The 22,154-nt window shown below is 33.3% G+C and overlaps 3 protein-coding genes across 3 annotated transcripts; all 3 read left to right on the forward strand.

The window, feature by feature from the left end:
* The first annotated feature begins 7,683 nt into the window (after window positions 1–7,683).
* LOC142524697 (ubiquitin-conjugating enzyme E2-17 kDa-like) lies at window positions 7,684–9,969 on the forward strand. Its single transcript, XM_075628761.1, has 5 exons — window positions 7,684–7,893; window positions 7,986–8,070; window positions 9,240–9,367; window positions 9,463–9,567; window positions 9,657–9,969. Exons 2-5 carry the CDS (start codon window positions 8,001–8,003, stop codon window positions 9,798–9,800), a joined length of 447 nt encoding a protein of 148 aa, XP_075484876.1. The 5' UTR covers window positions 7,684–7,893; window positions 7,986–8,000; the 3' UTR covers window positions 9,801–9,969.
* Window positions 9,970–19,297: 9,328 nt separating this feature from the next.
* On the forward strand, window positions 19,298–20,294 carry LOC142523862 (protein FAR1-RELATED SEQUENCE 5-like). The gene is made up of 2 exons (XM_075627591.1): window positions 19,298–19,429; window positions 19,515–20,294. Exons 1-2 carry the CDS (start codon window positions 19,298–19,300, stop codon window positions 20,292–20,294), a joined length of 912 nt encoding a protein of 303 aa, XP_075483706.1.
* Window positions 20,295–20,477: 183 nt separating this feature from the next.
* LOC142523649 (uncharacterized) lies at window positions 20,478–21,336 on the forward strand. The gene is made up of 3 exons (XM_075627360.1): window positions 20,478–20,960; window positions 21,056–21,123; window positions 21,200–21,336. The coding sequence occupies exons 1-3, from the start codon at window positions 20,479–20,481 to the stop codon at window positions 21,241–21,243; spliced, it is 594 nt and encodes a 197-aa protein (XP_075483475.1). The 5' UTR covers window position 20,478; the 3' UTR covers window positions 21,244–21,336.
* Window positions 21,337–22,154: the final 818 nt, after the last annotated feature.

Here is a 22,154-nt window from a genome sequence, read left to right on the forward strand (position 1 = left end):
GTGGAGGTTTTATGTGGTTTATCGTTTTCTCGTTCAGAATTATGTTTTCGTTATTGTTGTATTAATGTATAAGACTGCTGTTATTGTTTTGTTTTTGTTTGGGTTGTAAGATGATTAAGTATTTGGTTTCCGCTGTTTAATTGTTGTTATTAAGTTCAATGTTGCTTGTTTATTAGTGTGTTTTAGTAGTGGCTCGGGTAAGGGTGCTACAACAAGAAATTTATTCAGGGGTTTCCTCGATTGCGGTGTCACTCACTTCATTGACTAAGAAAAATGCTAAATTTGTATGGAGTGACGAGTGTCAGAAGAGCTTAGATACTTTGATGCAAGCTCTTATCTCAGCGCCAGTTTTATCAATGCCACCAGGGCAAGGTAATTTTGTGTTATACACCGATGCTTCTAAGCTCGGTTTAGGCACAGTATTGCTGCAGCATGGTCAGGTTATAGCTTACGCCTCCAGAAAGTTGAAAGTGCATGAGAAGAAATACTTGAATCATGACCTCGATTTAGCCGCCGTTGTCTTTGCGTTGAAAATATGAAGACACTCTTTGTATGACTAGAAATGTCAGATATTCACTGATCATAAGAGTCTCAAGTAATTTTTCATGCAAAAAGAGTTGAACATGAGACAAAAACGGTGGTTGGAGTTAGTAAAATACTACGATTGTGAAATTAGGTACCATCCGGGGAAAGATAATGTAGTGGCAGATGCTTTGAGCAGGAAAGTAGCAGTCGTAGGATAGCATTCAGCACAGAGATCTCTTCAGTCAGAGATTCAGAGGTTTGACCTAGAAGTTTACCCTAAGGGCAGAGCACCCAAGTTGTCTAATCTGACAGTCCAGTCTCCTTTACTAGACCGAATCCGTATAAGTCAACCTTCGGATGAACAATTACAGAAATGGAGACTGAAGGGTGAAGCCAAGGGTATTGTACTCTACGCAATGTCCGATGGTATTGTGAGGTATAGAGGAAGGATGTGGGTGCCTAGTGTGGATTCGATCAGAGAGGATATTTTGACAAAAGCACATACATCTCTGTATTCCATCCATCCAGGTGGTACCAAGATGTACAAGGACCTACAGATGCTGCATTGGTGGCCAGGGATGAAGCGAGATATTCGACGCTTTATATCTGAATGCATCACTTGTCAGCAAGTGAAAGCAGAGCATCAGAGGCCAGCAGGGATGCTTAAGCCGCTCCATATTCCCGAGTGGAAATGGGAGAATATCACCATGGATTTCGTTGTTGGATTGTCGAGGTCAGTTAGGGGATCTAATGCTATTTGAGTTATAGTTGATCGACTTACTAAATCGGTACATTTCTTATCGGTGAAGACAACTTTCTCCGTGACGCAGTATGCAGAGCTTTATATCGGAGAGATAGTCAGATTGCACGGGATACCAGTTTCAATTATGTCTGACAGGGACCCGAGATTCACATCGTCCTTCTGGAAGAGTTTCCATGCAGCTATGGGGACGAAGTTGCTATTCAGTACGGCATTTCACCCTCAGATAGATGTCCAGTTTGAGCGAGTGATTCAGATATTAGAATATTTGTTGCGAGCATGTGTTATCAATTTCCATGGGAATTGGGAATCGAAACTACCCCTAGTGGAATTTACCTACAACAACGGTTTTCAATCATCTATAGGTATGGCTCCCTACAAAGCACTGTATGGATGGAAGTGCAGATTGTCGATTCATTGGGATGAAGTAGGTGCGAGATTAGAACTTGGCCCAGAGACTGTTCGGCCAACTGCAGATATGGTGGTCAAGATCCGAGACAGAATTAAGACCGCCCAGAGTCGCCAAAAGAGTTATGCTGACAAGAGAAGGAGGGATCTCGAATTTGCCGTAGGAGATAACGTATTTGTAAAGATGGCACCCATGAAGGGTGTTATGAGGTTTGGGAAGAGAGGCAAGCTGAGTCCGAGATTCATAGGGCCATTCGAAATTCTTGACAGAGTTGGAACACTTGCTTATCGTGTAGCTCTACCGTCGAATCTGGATGGAGTACACAATGTAATCAATGTTTTGATGCTGAGGAAGTATATGACAAATCCTTCGCATGTTTTGAGTTATGAGCCGTTGCAGCTTGCTCCAGATCTGTCATATGAGGAATACCTGTTCAAATTCTAGACAGACAGGAGTGGAGACTTCGGAACAAAGTGACCAAGTTGGTCAAAATCCAGTGGCTGAATCAATCAGTGGAGGAGGCCACTTGGGAGGCCAAAGCAGATATGAGAAGTCACTACCCAAATTGTTTGGTAAGATTTAATTTCGAGAACGAAATTTATTTAAGTGGGGAAGAATTGTAGAGCCCAAAATCAGTACACTTTAACTCATACATTTATTAAATTGTTAAATTAATTCTTTAATTTTTAAAATTATTTTTAACGATGTTTGATTTATGATTTGCATTGTTTTAAATTATAACATTTTATTTGATGCACGTTAAAATATTTTCTTGAGTTTTTTATGTTTCAGGCGAATATTCAATACGGGATCGGGAAAAGAGAACGATGAAGATTTAGGCCATTTTTGAATAATGCGGTATTTTATTTTAGACCAAGAAAATTGATATTTTAAATTATTTATGAAATTTTATGCATTTAAAACATAATTTAATTTATTAGATAATTTTAAGATTTTAAGTTTTTTTAAGATACTAATTTGATTAGTTGAGAAAAAAAATTTTAAATCTTGAAAGTTTAGCATGGATATTTTATTTAAATTAGGGGTGTTAATTAGTTATTTTTATTTTAATTAATCTAATTATCACCTAATTATCTCCTTAATATCTACACACACACTCTCTCTTACACACCACACACACACTCACACACACATTTTTGTGTTCTCTCTTTAGATAAGAAAACCTAGGGTTCTTGAGCTCTAGCAGCAGCCACCCCTTTTCCTTGCAAAATTTCTGGAGATTTACGTTTTTTTTTTTTGAGCAAGAATCGTGTAGCAAGCGTCTCCCGGTCATCTCCCGTAATACACCGCGTCGGTATTCATTATTTTAAAGCGTTTAGACTCAAAGGCATGTATATTCTTTCATTTTTCGCATCGATCCTGTCATATTAAATATTTTGATGTATATTGTGTGTAAAAATTTGTTTATGTTATGCAAAGTTTGAGCAAAAATGTTTGAAATGATTTTGGAACGATTTTTAGATTTCAAAAACTGAATCTGCTGTGATTTCGAATCCTGCGAATTGTTGGTTTGTTTTCTGGAAAAACTTTCAACATGTAAAATGTAGTACTTTTGATATCTTTGATTTGACATTAAATTCGTAATTTTCGGACATGAAATAATTTAGTTATGATCATTTTCGTATGACTGCTCGAACTGTGTAAAAATGTGTTTTTTTGAGGATTTTCGAGCCCAACCAAGTGGGCGGCGCCCGAGCTGTAATATTTTCCCGCATGAGCGCCAAGATTTCTGTAAAAAAAATTAATTTTTTTTTCTTTGGCAGGCATTCATTATGTATTAGTATGTTCGACGTGCAAAGAAAATGTTTTATATTTTTGAGGTATGCGAATTTTCTTGTGACCAATTATGAACGGGTTTGTAAGCCGGAGAACATGTCCGGGGACCTCTCCAGCCCGATAAAGCATGACCGGGTTATGATCAGGATTGGGAAGCGATAACGAATGAGCAGGGACCAATCCACCTGGTAAAGCATGACCGAAGATCTTATGTATGTGGCAGTGGACATCCCTGCCAACCCAGTACTGTGGTTTAGTATGATCATACGCAATATGTATGGGTCACTTGTTTGGAAACATATCTCTACACAAAATGATGATGATTATGCATGTTTAAGTATGTACGATGCATGTCCATAACCCTCATAACACACGCCCCACCCCTCACAAACACACCAGGACTCCAAGCAGCACCACACGCACACGCACACACGAAGGTTTTGAGAGGATTTTCACATGGAGTTGAGGAGATTTCTGCCTAGGGTTTCTATGTCACCGTTTTTCGCATCACCAACTCGTTTTCGTACGTAATAAACGCAAAGACACGCCTTATCTTTCTTTCAAACATCTTTCACACCTTATTATAAATATTTGTTTAACTTTGCATGAAAAATATGTTGCACAAGTTTTATTTTCGTTTTATTGAATATACATGCATATAACTCGTGCTTTGTTGATGTAAAACTCTTCCTAATGATGCATAAAAGGGCTGCCATGGTAGGGTAACTCGGAGGGATGATTTTCTAGCATGTTAGGAGTCACATGAGTCATGGCTAAGGGCTGGAAAAAGGCTAGGGAAGGATGGAACAAGAATTTCCATGACTTGTGCACTAGGGTTCGGGTAAGGGGTTATGCACCGAGGGCTTGGCCAGGGCTGGGCTGGGTGTCTTGGTGAGGCTCATGGCTAAGGGTCTGGGAGGGTACGAGTAGGGCTAGGACCCGTGGCTGGTCGCTAGGGAAGAGCCTATGATCGCATGGACTCTTCCCATGCGGATAGGGTGAGGCCGCAAGTGGCTACTGAATGGAGGTTCTAGGCTTGGTCAAGGTGGTCAAGGCTAGGTCTAAAGGTGGTCCAAGATTGGTCTTGAGGGTTCGGGCTCGGGTGATGGCTCGGACGAGGAGTCCTAGTTAAGGGAAAAGAGTCCTAGGGTTTTAGGGAAGACACGGGACTCTTGTAACGTGCAGGAGGCTGCAGCGTGGGTCAGGGTGAGTCCAGAGGGTCCAGTAGGGTTCCTAGGTGGGATGGTCAGGGGTTGGCTCAAGGTGGCTCGGGTGTGGCTCGAGTAAATCGTGAAGTGGCTCGAGGGACACAAGTTTGGGTTCGAATTAGGATAATAATGGCTAAGAGATTTGAAACATGGTCCACGAGGGTCGAATCATGGTTCACGAGGGTAATTTAGGTATAAAAATTATATGCTTAAAATTTGAGATTAAAATATTAAAGTTTGAATTAATTCGAGAATTAAACGCTCTACGAATTAATAATTATGAAATTAAATCAAAAGCCTCGAATTCAAGCTAAATAAAAATATGATAAATTTAATTTAAGCTTAAATAATTATTTGGGATGGTCTAGAGTTAACGAAAGTAAGAAAAAGTCAAAATCGAGAAATTCTAAGTCTATGGGTAAAACGATTATTTTACGCCAAAAAATTATTAGACGTCCTGGCAGTACCCTGAATGCGGTAAATAATGATAATATGCTTATTTTAAATTCTTATGAAATTTTATGATGAATGCTTATTTTAAATGTTTATGAAATGATGAAACGGGTATTGCCCAAAAGACATGTTGCATGCTTGGTTTAAAAGAAAAATAATTTATATATGCATGAATTTTATAAGTGATGAAAATATGAAGAGTTGAAGGATGTGAAGTGATTGTGACTAACACGATGATTATGACGATATGTAAGGCCAATGCTCAGTTGACGGGTGAGAGTGTCGCTGATGTCCATGTCGTCGCTCAGTACTGGGGTTACACGTAGATGGATTCATCGATCTTCAACTGAAACGAAAGTCACAATTAACGATCTGAATTCAATAAAAGAAAAAATGTATACGTATATGATGAAAAAGAAAATGTATATGATGAAAGGAAAATGTTATGTTTATGCATGTTCATGAAAAGCTATTTTAAGTAAAAATATTTTCACTGTTGCATGTGATTGTATATGTATTACTTGTTATCTAGGTTAAGGTTTGCTGAGTCAATAGGCTCACTAGGTGTGATCGATGCAGGTGAGCATGATATTGACGTTATTAAGGGATTGGATGGTTGATCTGGCTGGACTAAAGATACACATAACTCGAAGACCAGAACTAGTTTTCCGAATTTAAATCAAGTTTATGATTTAAGTTTATGTTAAAGATTTTATGATTTTTGTGATGCTTTTGAGAGGTTTTTGAAAGAGGTACTAGAGTTTGTCTATTTTGAAATATTGCTAAGTTTAAGTTTGGTAAAGGATTGACGATTTTATGTTTTGGATTATTTTCTTTGAATTTTCAAATATAGTTGGTTGTTTAATTTTTTTAAAAATGGTGTAAAGTTAAGTTAAAAATACATGTCTTTATAAACGTATATATTTTCGGCCAAAGTAAAAGAAGGGAAAAAAAATTTCTAGTAGTTTTTAAAAGAAAAACGAGTAGTGGACGTGTCACTTGATTTTAAAGAAAATTTACGTATATGCATGATTTTATTAAGTGATAAATATGATAACAAATTTTGAAAGATGGGAGGTGGGTGTGACAATACGATGATACGATGATATGATGATATGTAAGGCAAAGTCTAAGTTGATCGGTGAGAGTGTCGCTGATGTCCCTGCCGCCTGGTACCATGGTTATACGTTGACGAATCCATCGCCTAATACGATGATACGAAAGTCATAACCAATGAACGTAATTCAAATTAAGGAAACGAACACGTATATGTTGATATGATGAGATACGTTATGAAAATGTTTATGCTTCGACATGTTATGATTATTAATACGACTTTTTAAGATCATGAAATGTATTTTTATTACAATATTTTTCACTCTTGCATGTTATGTATATGTACTTCCTATAATGTTACAGGTGTGTTGAGTCTTTAGACTCACTAGGTGTGAATGATGCAGGTGAACATTATGATCAGGATATTGGAGGTGCCGAAAACTGAGTAAGCGGAGATGGATGTGCACACGTGAACCCGATGACTGTATTTTCCGCACATTATGTTTTGAGTTAGGAGTGGATGGATATTTTCATACTCGTTTATTTTTTTTACTAAGTTGATGGGTGTCAGGATTTTTACACGTTTAATATTTGTTTTATTTTTAACTTAAGTCTAGGGTTGACAATTTGACGACTTTCAAACTGCAGTATTTTCATCTGTTATTTGATTACATTTGTTTTAAAATGTGAAATTTTCGGCTACTATTGCATGCATACTTAAAGATACAATTTTCGAAAAAATGAACTTACAAAAAAAAAATAAAAAAATTCTAATAGCGTTTTAAGTAATAGATGTTTTAATTTAAACACGCACACATGCATAATAAAACTAATGGCAGGATCAATTTTATTTGATTTTTTCTCTTTTTTTATATTTTTAATTTATATATCAAATTATAGTATAATCTCTAATTTTTTTTATAATTATATTTTGATTTTACAAATTAAACTAATTGTAAAAAATATTATACAAATATCGTTGCACTAAATACAATGAAATATAACTATATTGAAGAGTGATGTAAAAAAGTGACGGCATTTTTCAAGGTTTAGAACTAGGAATTGTTTTAAGCATTTTTCAAGGTTTAGGACTAGGAATTTTAAGGAGTCTTTACAAAAAAAATTGTTTTAAGCATTTCCAGATTTTTAAGGAGTCTTTTTTTAAAATATATTTCTGAAAATGTTTTTAAGGAGTCTTTTTTGAAAAAAAATTGTTTTAAGCATTTTATATATATATATAGTGCAACGATATTTATATAATATTTTTTATAATTAGTTTAGTTTAATTTAAATGAAAATTTAAATATAATTATAAAAAATAATGATATATTATACTATAATTTATTAATTTTGATATATATATATATATATATATATATAAAAGAAAAAATCAAATAGAAATTGATCCTGCCACTTTATGCTTAGGAAATAGTAGGTTGCATTCGAGCAAATGTGGATATACTCAAAGTGGATCCCACAAATAATTGGAAATCATCCAATCAAGAGGTGAATATCAACACGATGATTCAATGAATTTTTACAAAAAAGAAAAGGAAAAAGATTCTCCAATAATTCTATAAAACTCATTCTTTACGTGCATTTGATTTCTCTGTAATTTTTTTCCATTTACGACGAAAAGGCTCTCCCCAAGTTTTGAGCCGGCCAGGTGACCTTCTTTTTCTCAGGTATGATTCAAAGCAAAATTACCCAATTTTTGTCAGTTTATTCTATGAAATTTTTGTGAAGGAAGATGGATTGGCATCGCTTTTTGATGCAGTTTTAAGAATCCCTGATGGCTTCGAAGCGGATCTTGAAGGAGCTCAAGGATCTTCAGAAGGATCCTCCTACCTCTTGCAGCGCTGGTATATACTATTATTTAAGCTTTGTTTAAAAAAATTTTGAGATGAGAAAGTCTTGATTTTGATTTCTCTATGTAAGTGGGTGTTTAGAGAACAAGGTGCTTGTTTTATGTTTTCAGATTCTAGAGCTATATTGGGTATCAAAAATGTGTAAAATGTATATGTTCTCAATCTTAAATGGTCAAATTTTGCTAGTAATTTTTCTCGTTAGTTTTGCTCCAGAATTGTCTTAGTTTTTTTTATCGATCTTTTACAGGAAAATTTTTAATGACTTTGATGTAAAATTTTATTGTCTGACCTCTTCTCTGTTTAGATCGGACAATTCATTGAACATAAGTGAAAAAGGCTTCAATTTTTCTGATTTTTTTTTGTTGCCTGAGGCATGGATTTGTGATGGTAGTGAGTTGGAAAACTTTGTTAGAATGAGAATAATACAAATCTAAGTATAAAAATGCCAGAGGGAAACTACATTTCGGTAGGAGTCGCTTAATCTTCTTGATGATAGATGAATTATAAAGAATTTTGATGAGGTTTGACTTGAATTTAAATAAGAAAGAAAGATTCACGAGCGTGGCAGCTGACTTGTTCCAATTGACTTATGTTGTCGGACAGTTTAGGATCAAATTCTACGTATATGTTTATTAGGTATGATGGATAATAAGTCCTAGATAAGGTTTTTGATGTAATCAGTTTCTTTTCTTGAAAATACTTGTGATACTGTAGCCAAGACTTAATAAAATCTGGTTGTTGAGATTATTTAGTTGTTTTCAATTTGAAGTATAGGTAACATCGTGACATGGACAAAATAACACGTATGACACTTTATAAATAAGCTCTCCATTTATCCTTATTGTTCATAAATGTATCATTTGTGTATATATTCATGCCGTATGCACTGAGAGTTTCCTGGTTCTGGCTCAATCGGTGAAGACTAAAACGTGATCCGATACTTCGGATCAAGATTTTTGGTAGTGTTACATTCTCATTTGTTGTGAACTAAGTTTTCTATCTTTATCTTTCTTGGTCGTTTGTAGTGTTTGTAAATCCAAATGTATGTAATTTATATTTTAGTCAAGATTCTGCATAAACTTTCTTTACGGTTACAGGGAGAAAACTTGACACTTCTCTTTGTATATGCTAAATGTTTGCTTTCCACTTGATATGAATTCGAGGTCCTGTTGCTGAGGACATGTTTCACTGGCAAGCAACGATCATGGGTCCTTCAGACAGTCCATATGCCGGCGGGGTTTTCCTGGTTACCATTCATTTTCCTCCGGACTACCCCTTCAAGCCTCCTAAGGTGTTTTGGGTACCTAATATCATGCTTTATATCATTATGACCAATTTTCGAACCAAAATGTGTATTTCATATAAATTCGTCTTAACGATTTGCAGGTTGCTTTCAGGACAAAAGTTTTCCATCCAAATATAAACAGTAACGGAAGCATATGCCTCGATATATTGAAGGAGCAATGGAGCCCTGCTTTAACAATTTCAAAGGTTCATTTTGTTTAACCCTAGTTCTTTAAATGCTGATTCATCCTGATATTTTAATATTCAAGTTACCAAAAATTCAACCTTCATTTCAGGTGTTACTTTCTATCTGTTCTTTGTTGACGGACCCGAACCCTGATGATCCCTTGGTGCCTGAGATTGCTCATATGTACAAAACAGACCGGAGCAAGTATGAGACCAGTGCAAGGAGCTGGACTCAGAAATACGCTATGGGCTGAGTGCCTTTTTGTGTCTGTAAGTGGAGGTTGATTGATGTACTCGAGTTTCTTTTAATAGTAATTTTGTCTTTGTACGAAACGGTTGGATTTATCTTTGATGTCCTAAATTCGATCTAAACAACGGACCAAGACATGCCGGAGGAAATCAAAAGGACTTGTGTTGCTTGCATTCTGGTTCTTTGAAATGCTTGTTTTATATATATGAAGCACAATATTGTTTGCTCTTTTCCGTATCAACCGAATCATGTTTTATTGATTCTGTTGAATTTATCTTGTGTTGCCTATTTAGTCAAAACACAAAAGTTTTTCTTGGAAACATTAGAAAACCACTGATGTTGAAGCTTAAATATTTGGGCTCTGGTTTTTTGACACATACTGAAACGTCTATTATTCGTTTTCTTAAAACGTACTAGAAATTTTTTTTAAAAAACCCTCACTAGCATCGGTCGAACACTTGCATAAAATAATTATAGTATTTTTGACGCCATTTTAAAATAACCCCACCAACTGACATTTAAAAATCCAAAGGAATAGTTTTAAAGTATAAAATCGTCAAACGTTTTACCAACTTGAAAACATTATTTGAAAAGTATAGCTTATACTATAACCTCTCAAAAACTACTCATAAACATAAATAAAAGTCATAAAATATCTTTAACGTAATCTTAAAATCATAATTCATAACTTGTGCGAAAAAACTAGCGTCGGTCCTCGGATTACGTGCACCTTCAGTCCAGCAAAGTCAACCCTCAACACCTCCATTAACATTATTATCATAATCACCTGCATCAATCACATCTAGTGAGTCTAAAGACTCAACATACCATAGTCTTGATAACAAGTATTACATATACAGATCACAAGCAACAGTGAAAAATACTTTCATTAAGATGCATAAACGTTAAACATGAACATTTTTATAAACATTTTCATATCATTCTCAACATATTCATATACATATTATCATCAATATATACGTATTCATTTTCGTTTTCGTTGAATTTAGATCGTTAATTGTGACTTTTGTGTTCATCTACGTCTACATGTTGGGCGATGATCCATCTACATGTAACCACAGTACTGGGCGGCGGGGACACCAGCAACACTCTCAACCTTACGTATTAACATATCATCATATACATATTTGTATTCGTATCTAAGGAAACATGATCGTCGGGCTCCTACTAGGACCATAACCCTCACGGTATCTCAAACGTATCATCATATTAGTCACAATTACTTCACTTCCTTCAACGTTTCTTATTCTCATCACTTTATAAATTTAAACATGCATATAACGTTTTTCTTTTAAACCAAGCATGCAACATGTCTTTTAAATGTTCACGTTAAATCATAAAATCCATACACATTTTAAAAATCACATTTTAACATATACATATCAATGAACATTTAAAATAATCATAATTTGACATACAAAAATTAATAAACATTTGAAATAATCATATTAGCATATAAAACAGTATTCATGACACTGCCATGACGTTTACTAATTTCTAGGTGTAAAATGATCATTTTACCCCTAGACGTAAAATTCACATTTTTGACTTTTTATTAATTTCATTGACTCTAATATGTCTCAAATAATTATTTAAGCTTACTTGAATTTTCTCATATTTTTATTTAGCATAAATCGAGGACTTTTAAATTAATCTTTAAATGTGACGTATTAATGCGTTTTAATCCCGAATTAAACCCGACCTTAATATAAAATTCCCAAACTAAAAACTTAGACTTTTAATAATTATTTGAGTTTAAATATAATTTTTCATAATTTTATTAAGCTTAAATCAAGGTGTTTCTATTAATTCTTTAATTAGTGTTTCGTGCGGCGATTAAATCCCGAATAATTCCAAAACTCATTATTTTGATCCTAAATTTTAAACATAGCATTTTTATTATTTATTCTACCCTTCCAAATCATGAGCAACACCCGTGGATCCATGGATTCAATTTTAGCTTTATTATTTTCGTTTTTGACCATTTATTGAACACACCGAGCCATCTCTCAATTTACTCGAGCCACGCCCGAGCCATTTCGAGCCAACCCACCTAGGGACCCTATTGACCAAGCCCTGTCCGAAAAACCAGCCCTGGCCCGCTCAACCCTTAACCACTGAACCCACCTAACCCTGACCATCCCTGAACCACGCCCAGACCCAGCCCAGGCCAATCCAAGCCCCCAGACCCGATCAGCAAACCCCTAAACTCTACACCACAACCTGCGTGCATGGCTTCTCCTAACGGTTTCATGTTTTTCTCGTGCCAACAGTGACCCAAGCCACTCCAGCCCCTGACCCAACCCTGGACCACCCTCTCTAGACCCTAAAGGACCAGCCTGGCTCGCCCAAGCTAGCCGCGAGCCGCCCCCCAGCAACCTTCTTCCCCTGCGCGCTTTGGAAGAGTCCTTGCACCAACGAACTCTTCCTTGCTTGCTGCCCCTTCAGTCCTAGCCATGCTAGGACTCTACCAGCCCTCACACTTGACCCTCCTCGAGCCCCATCCAGCCTTGGCCAAGCCCCGTGACCCCATGCATAGAAACCGAGCCATAGCATGAAGAACAAGCCAACCCAATCCCACGGTTCTTCTCTGATTTGATGCCTACGGTTTCCAGACTATTTCTTTTTCTTGTGCATCCTTTTGGTGTGTTCATGGACCCCTTAAACTTGTATAAAACATGACCCTAAAACCTCCTAATCATGGCAGCCCCTTAGATACATGAAATTCATGGTTTTTGGATCAAAATACATGTTTTAAAAATCATGTAGGATGCAAATACGAAAATCTTCAAAGGTGCAACTTATTTTCATGCAATTTCAAACATAATTACATAATATGGTGTTATGATGAGTAAAAAGAGAATATGACGTGCCTTTGCGTGTTTAACGCACAAATAAATGTCGACGAATCGAAGAACGATGATGAGGAGATGACGGCTTGAATTTTTCTAGCAATTATTGATGCTTTCCTTGTTGTTTTCCTTGGTGCAGTGTGTTATAGGTGGTGGGGAAGATTTGTAAATCATTGGCGAGAGTTTTACGAGACTGGGGCCTGGGGTTGTGGTAGGGTTATGGGTAGGTTTAGTTTTAAATATAGTTAATTAAAACACTAATTAAGCTTAGGGCCATTAAGTAGGTAATTTAGGCTCATTAGTGCTTAGTTAAAATATTTAAAATAATTTAAAAATAATTTTGCTTAATTAAGTTTGTGAATTTATTAGTCGGGTTGCCAAAACGTTCGTATTTTTGTTGAAAAACCAACACCGATAAAATTTACGTCCCGACGTATAAAATCACCTCAAAACTCTTTATTTTCAAAAATAATAAAAAGCATCAATCATATTTTAAATAATTAAAAACAATTATTTAATAAAAATATTTTCTATTTTGCAGCCCTCGGTCTTCGTTCCTCGATCGCAACTCGAATATCTTTTAAAATACATTTTAATGCATCCATGTAGAAAAATATATTTTAAAAATTCCAATATGCGCAACATAATTAATTAATGCAATTAAAACATTTAATTAAAATACAAGAGAATTTAATAACTCATGCATGTGGTTCGCGTGGACTTTTAAATTTTCGGGGCGTTACAATCTTCCCTCCTTAAATTGAATTTCGTCCTCGAAATTCCCTTATCCTTGCTAACCCAAAGTTTAAACTTAGTTTTAGTATCCCAAAAATCCACGCTTTCGCTGCGCTATTTTGATAAAACTTAAGTTCTAAAATGTCCTTACGTCTCCTTGATCCCAATTAAAATTTTCTTTTAAATAATCGTTTTGCAATTCGCAACTAAAAATACCCATAATGACTTAGTGCTATTTTATTATAACCTCGAATTTCAAATTTTCTTAAAATTTCCAATATTAAAAGATGGATAGCCATACTTATCGTATATTATTTTCTTTATTTTATTCCCAAAAATGTTCGTCAACTTATCATATTTCAATCTTAAAATCCCATACTCACATTCAAATTCTTAGATTTTCAAGCCTAACATCGATTCATCCTTAAAATCCCTTGATTAGCATTCCTTATAACCTTATAACCAAGATATCCCAAGGTTCTAAATATCCTTACAAGTCTAAATCATCAAAATTCTTATCATTTAACCCATTCAATTCGCACTTATTGTTAAACTAGTCCCCAAATTCTTTAATAATTGCGAAATAAATCCTTAATTTCCTCAAAAATTATCCAATTGGTCCTTAATTTCGAAAATCCTACTAATAATCCATAAGTTTTTGGCACTTTTAATTCCCTTCTACGGATTTCACATAACATAAATTTCGAAAATTTTAAACTTATTTACCCAAAAATCAATTCTCATAACCAATCTTATCTTTCATTAAACTTAAAATCCCAATTTGTATATTTTCTTACTTCCAAAGATAATCGCAGCCTTCGAATAGTTATTAATTATAAGTAATTCCCAAAAATTAATTCAACAAGTAACCACGAATCATAAATATTTTCTTAGAAAATCTACTTGTCTCAAAAGCATTCATAATATTCAAGATTGACTTGTGACCCAAAAAGTAGAATGTCAATACTAAAACCAAAAATCAACATAGTCCAATTCAACCACGAAGCCAACATGCATTGAAATCAAATAATTTCTTATTTCATATCGTAACACGTATAAAATTCTAAATCATATATTATCATAAAGCTGCTAAACATGTGACGTAAACATATGATTCATTTAATTATGCAGGTAACATCATAAATCATATAAAATATTTAAACTTACAAACTGAGGCTTGACGGCTGATCTTTCCGGTGCTGATGGAGGCACAACCCTTTACAGAACCATTGCTCTGATACCAACTAAAACGTCTGCAATTTGTTTTCTTAAAACGTGCTAGAATTTTTTTTTAAAACCCTTACTAGCATCGGCCGAACACTTGCATAAAATAATTAAAGAATTTTTGACGTCATTTTAAAATAACCCAACCAAATGACAGTAAAAAATCCAAAGGAAATAGTTTTAAAGCATAAAATCGTCAAATGTTTTACCAATTTGAGAATATTATTTGAAAAGTATAGTACATACTATAACCTCTCAAAAAGTACTCATAAACATAAATAAAAGTCATAAAATATCTTTAACATAATCTTAAAATCATAATTCATAACTAGTGCGGAAAAACTAGCGTCGGTCCTCGGGTTATGTGCACCTTCAGTCCAACAAAGTCAACCCTCAAGACCTCCATTATCATTATTATCATAATCACCTGCATCAATCACATCTAGTGAGTCTAAAGACTCAATACACCATAATCTTGATAATAAGTATTACATATACAGATCACATGCAACAGTGAAAAATACTTGTACTTAAAATATCATTTTCATGAAAATGCATAAACTTTAAACATGAACATTTTCATAAACATTTTAATATCATCCTCAACATATTCATATACATATTATCATCAAAATATACGTATTATTTTTCTTTTTCGTTGAATTCAGATCGTTAATTGTGACTTTCGTGTTCATCTACGTCTACGTGTTGGGCGATGAATCCATCTACATGTAACCACAGTTCTGGGCGGCGGGGATAATAGCAACACTCTCACCTGTCAACTGGGACCTTGGCCTTACGTATTAACATATCATCATATACATATTCGTATGCGTATCTAAGGAAACACGATCGTCGGGCTCCCACTGGGACCATAACCCTCACGATATCTCCAACATATCATCGTAATAGTCACAATTACTTCACTTCCTTCAACGTTTCTTGTTCTCATCACTTTATAAAATTTAAACATACATATAACGTTTTTCTTTTAAACCAAGCATACAACATGTCTTTTAAATGTTCACGTTAAATCATAAAATCCATAAACATTTTAAAAATAACATTTTAACATATACATATCAATGAACATTTAAAATAATCATAATTTGACATACAAAAATTAATAAACATTTGAAATAATCATATTAGCATATAAAACAGTATTCAGGACACTGCCATGACGTTTACTAATTTTTAGGTGTAAAATGACCATTTTACCCCTAGACGTAAAATTTCACGTTTTTGACCTTTTCTTAATTTCATTTGCTCTAATATGTCCCAAATAATTATTTAAGCTAACATGAATTTTCTCATATTTTTATTTAGCTTAAATCGATGACTTTTAAATTAATCTTAAAATGTGACGTATTAATGTGTTTTAATCTCGAATTAAATCAGACCTTAATATAAAATTCCCAAATTTAAAAATTAGACTTTTAATAATTATTTGAGCTCAAATATAATTTTTCATAATTTTATTAAGCTTAAATCTAGGCGTTTCCATTAATTCTTTAATTAGCGTTCCATGCGGCGATTAAATCCCGAATAATTCCGAAACTCATTATTTTGATCCCAAATTTTAAACATAGCATTTTTATTATTTATTCTACCCTTCTAATTCATGAGCCACACCCGTGGACCCATTGATTCCATTTTATCTTTATTATTTTCGTTTTTGACCCTTTATTGAACACAACGAGCCATCTCCCAATTTACTTGATCGCAACTCGAATATCCTTTAAAATACATTTTAATGCATCAATGTAGAAAAATGTATTTTAAACATGCCAATATGCGCAACATACTTAATTAATGCAACTAAAATATTTAATTAAAATACAAGAGAATTTAATAACTCGTGCATGTGATTCGCGTGGACTTTTAAATTTTCGGGGTGTTACACATACATGCTTCCTTATGTTGGGGATAGTGTTCTTAAAACATTTTAATTAGACTATTTTTTTATATTATAAATAAAAACGACATTTATCATTCCACATATTCATGTGAAATTATTGTTTTAAATATCGTAGCAAAATCTTTATTTTATTGGATGTCACCACGATTATGTATGTGATAATATTAACTTAAATTAATATTATGTATAATAAGCTTAAATTAATTTTGTCAGAGAATTAATTAATGTATGTGATTTTTAATTGAAGTATCACTAATGCGGATTGTAAAAATTATGAATATGATCGTCTGATTCGGACAATTATATGGAGACATCTAGATAATGACATTTATATATAATGAGATGATGTTGGACTTGGAACGGTTTATTAAATATTTCATAATAAATTTCATTGTTATTATGAAATTCAAATTAAATCATAAAGATGATCATACATGGACTAATCTTAATTCTGATATGATTATAGGCTCATGTTCGTTTCAATGTGATTTTTGCTTTGTTTAAATTAAATTTTACAATTGTGCGTTCTCAACACTTGCATTTTATATTTGAAATGAATGACTGAAAATATGAATTCACGGATGTGGAATTCATTCTTTCTTGCGAGAAATAAAAAGACGATTATCTTATTTGTTAATTTTGGAAATGAGTGTTACGCCAAAATAATTAATAATTGAGTTATAAATCGAAGGAATTAAATGGTAAATAACGATAAGAAGTAATTGAAAAAGGTAAATGAAAAATTTCTAGCTTCAATTAAGTATTGTATATAGAGGCTTAATTCATGTAATGATTATATCAATGGACTGTTTTTTTGTACAGTTAGAAATTCCATAATGAAAAATGTTGTAATTTAATACTTTCTGGTGTAATTATGACATAAGTTAAATAAATTAATTAAAAAGTTTAATTATTTATCGATATATTAGAGCTTCTAATAATGGATAGGTGGTCTCCGTTATGCCTTCCAAATTAATGATGATGATGGGCTAGAAATGTAATTTAGAAATCATATATGAAAATGAAAAATAGTTTTCATAACTTCAAGGGTTTGAAGAAAAATATAATTAATTTTGATATATTATTAAATTTAAATCATATTTAAGATAATTATATATTTGAGTTATTATGGTGAGAAACGCTACCCTGCACAATCATGGTGTGTACCATGATGGGCGCCTCATTTTTCTTTTTTATTTTTTTTTGTTTTTTAAAAATTAAAATTACCAAAAACACAAGATTCTGAAATCATGGGCCTTCCACCCCGTCTCCCAAATTTTCTCTTTTCTTTTTTTTTGTTTTTTAAAAATTAAAATTACAAAAAACACAAGATTCTGAAATCATGGACCTTCCACCCCGTCTCCCAATTTTTTTTTTCTTTTTTTTGTTTTTTAAAAATTAAAATTACAAAAAACAAAAGATTTATAACTCATCGGCAAAGAAGATATATACAAAAAGCTCAAGATTCAGAAATCATCGGCAAACAAGATATTCTTTCTCTTGTCACGCATCATCAATCGATACCTTCCACCCCGTCTCCCAATCTCCGCTGCCTGCCGTCCAAGCTCCGGTGAAACTTTTACCAAGGTATGCTTCGTATCTCGTTGATTTTACAATGGGTTTTTAGATTAGGGCTTCCAACCTTACATTTACGGGAGCTGCAATTCCATTTATACAGAAGAATGAGGTTCAAGATTTGTGTTGCTATTACATAAGAACATAGCTTAAAAATTTGTGTTCTAATTACAGAAAAACAAAGCTTACGACATTTTATTTGTGCGTAAAGGATGGATACGTTATTTATAATTATGGTTTCCCCAAATCTTTCTTGCTGTTAGGTCACCTATTGATATTTGTGTTTATTTTCTAGAACGGTGGATGGATCGCTTAAGTTCTTTGATGACCTCATCTTATTTTATGATTGTGATAACAACTTTAATATTAAAAAATTTTGGTTAACATTGAACTTAATTATTGCTCATACCAAGAAATGGTAACTATCAAATTCTCAGTAAAAGCGGCAAAAGGTGTATGAAATGAGATTAAATCAGAATTTGACAATAAACTTACGTTTGAAATAAATATATTAAAAAAATTAAATATTTTTAATTTCCTTTAATTTATTTAGACAAACAATCATTACTATAGGATTTATAATTATCATCACTAATGATGATAGTATTGTCTATTAAGTCAAAGAAATTTGACTTATAAAATCATCATATTTTTCTAAATTGTGTGTTTGTCATTTTTTCCCTAAGCAATGGAAGAAAATAGTGGTGATGATTAGTTATTCATTCCCCAAGTTGCAGACGATCGAAAATCAAAAATTGGGATGAAATTCGCATCACTGGATGATGCATTTTCGTACTATAACCAATATGCACGAGAAGCCGGGTTTAGTGCGAGAATGAGCAATAGTAAGAAACAAAAGATGACAAATGAAGTTGTCTGGAAAAAATTTGTATGCTTTAAAGAAGGCCATACAGATGAACTCCGCCGGATGAAACATATAAAAGACGATCAACCGAAACAGGAAAGAGCTCGTGGTGAAGTTAGAACTTGATATAAGTCAAAGATTTCAATTGTCAAGGAACAAACTGGTCCTAATTGGGTTGTCAGTACCTTCATGGAAATCCATAATCATCCGCTCTCGACTCCTTCAAACGCTCACATCGAAATGTCTCAGTATCAAAGAAATCATTGTTTCAACAATTTTCAGAAGCCAATGTACCATTCTGTCAACAAATGCGATTTTTGGAAATAGAGTATGGAGGGCCTGAGCATGTAGGTTACACAGAAAAAGATATTAGAAACTGTGAGAAAATCCTAAGGGATGAACAAAAGGGTATTGATGCTGAAATACTAACTGAGTTCTTTGTATCTGAGAAAGACAAGTGTTCAGCTTTTTTCTTTGATTATGAGACTGATTCGGATAATAGATTTAGTAGGTGTTTTTTGGCAGATCCTGCCTATATCAAGGATGACAAACAGTGTATTTGGTGATATAGTGGTGTTTCATACGACGTATAATACTAACAAATATGGTATGATTTTCGCACCATTTGTAGGAGTTAATAATCATCATCAGACAATCGTTTTTGGTTGCGGATTTCTAAGTGACGAGAAGACTGAATCTTTTGTTTGGTTATTTAACAAGTTCATAAAAGCCATGCCTAAAGGTGCACCAAACGTGATCATTACTGACCAGGATCTTGCTATGACAAAGGCCATTGCACAAGTTTTCCCACAAGTAGTGCATCGATATTGTTTGTGGCGCATACTGAACAAATTTTCAGAAAAATTAAATCCTGTGACTTTTCGTGACTACTATCGAAGCATAAAGAACGTCCTTCAAAATTCTACAACACCTAATGAATTTGATAAGTCTTGGGAAGATGTTATCAAGTGTGCTAATTTGGAAAAAAATGAATGGTTGTTATTGATGTATGAACTACGACAGAAGTGGGTGCCAGCATATTTTAACCATGTATTTTGTGCTGGAATCTCAAGTAGTCAGAGATCTAAAAGTTCACATGCATTTTTCAAGAAGTATGTCTCTAATAAGAACTCATTGATGGATTTTACCACTCGTTTCAATAGGGCACTCCGACATCAAAGACACAATGAGTTAGTTGATGACCATATTGATTTGAATGAGTGTCCCAAAATTAAGTCAAAGAGGCCAATGGAAACTCAAATGGTTAAGGTGTACACGAAAAAAATGGTTAGAGTTTCAAAGTGAAATGAATGAGAGTGATGGTTATTTTCTGCAACAAACGTCTGAAGGAGTTGAATTAGAGGTTTACAATGTGATGAATTTTCAAAGTTGTTCTTCCTCCAAACCAAGGGTGCTCACTCATAATAAACTGATGGACTATATATCATGTAGTATGAAATTTGAGTTCGATGGCATTCCATGCACACATATGTTAGCTTTTTTTCGTATTAGCCAAGTGTATCAATTGCTTGATAAGTATATACTGAAACGATGGACACGAGTTGCAAAGGTTGATGCCATATATTTTATGACTGAGCAAAATAACATCGATGATCCAGAAAAGAGTTTGATGTCAAGACACTCGAGGTTATCTTATAAAGCTTCCGTAGCAATTGATGATGCGTCGTTGACTGATGAGGGGACAAACTTCTTGGATGAACAATTAGATTATATTTTAAGAAAAATTAAAGAGATAAACACCAGTAAAACTTTCAACAGTGAAAGTCATAAGAAGAAAACCATGGGTTTGGTCCTTGGTATAATTGATCCTTCTGAAATAAGAGCAAAGGGGTGTGAGAAGAGATTGAAATCATCAAAGGAGAAGTCAATCTCAAAGGCCAGACTATGTCGTGGATGCGGTAGTCGAGGTTTGTTTCATGACAAGCGCAATTGTCTAATTTTGCATAACGGGTATGTGTTGATTAATATTGTGTGTATTTTGTAAATTTTTTACAAATCAAATAATTTCATTTATTTTGTAAATATGACGATATGTCGTTTACTAGATCAACTATACATGATCATCATAACAACTATGACAACATAGATGAAGAAGATTTTGCATCGATGGCTGGTACTTTAAATGTTTAATTTTTTTAAACAATAGTGTTAAGAGAGATTGATGTTAAGAATTGTATTTATTATTGCAGGTTCTAACAACATGCGAACAACTGGAACACATTTGGATGAATGAATTAAGTTCATTTATATACGAGAATCTCCTTTTTGTTTTTCATTTTTTCATCTTTTGGTACGTCGTGTTATTCTTTTTTTCATTCAGTTCCACCTATGAGATTGTTAAGTTAATAACCAGTAACAAAGTCTTGGAAAAAAAAATTTGTTTTGCTGAGTAGCATCCTAAACCATTACATCCTACACAACTGCCGATACTTGCCACCTGCATATACCATTCATATTTTTAAACAAATGAAATAAACAATGAAAATATAGAGTGAAGAAAAGAGAAGAGAAGATAGATGCTACAAACTTTTACCATACCGATGAGTTATAAATCTTGTGTTTTTTGTAATTTTAATTTTTGAAAAACAAAAAAAAAGGAAAAAAAATTGAGAGACGGGGTGGAAGGCCCATGATTTCAGAATCTTGTGTTTTTTGTAATTTTAATTTTTAAAAAACAAAAAAAAAAGAAAAATGAAAATTTGGGAGACTGGGTGGAAGGCCCATGATTTCAGAATCTTGTGTTTTTGGTAATTTTAATTTAAAAAAAAAAAAAGAAAAAAGAAAAATGAGGCGCCCATCATGGTAATTTTAATTTGAGATATTATTAAATTTAAATCATATTTAAGATAATTATATATTTGAGTTATTATGGTAAAATCCAAAAATATATGAATAATATCTTTAACAATATATTGAGAAAATATATTAGATAAATTTGATGTCAATAAGATATAATTAGAATTAGATTTAAAAAATACAAAATTTTAAATATTAGATATTTTAGGATTTACGAAATCCTAAATAAAAGGAAATCAATAAATTCAAAATATTGAAAAAGCTTTTTCGTTTTTTTTTTCATCTTCAAAATTTTAAAGTTTTTTTATTATTAAAATAAGCAATAATATTTTTTTATAAAAAAAATTT

This window comes from Primulina tabacum, chromosome 14, assembly GCF_025594145.1.
Source record: "Primulina tabacum isolate GXHZ01 chromosome 14, ASM2559414v2, whole genome shotgun sequence".
Taxonomy (NCBI): domain Eukaryota; kingdom Viridiplantae; phylum Streptophyta; class Magnoliopsida; order Lamiales; family Gesneriaceae; genus Primulina; species Primulina tabacum.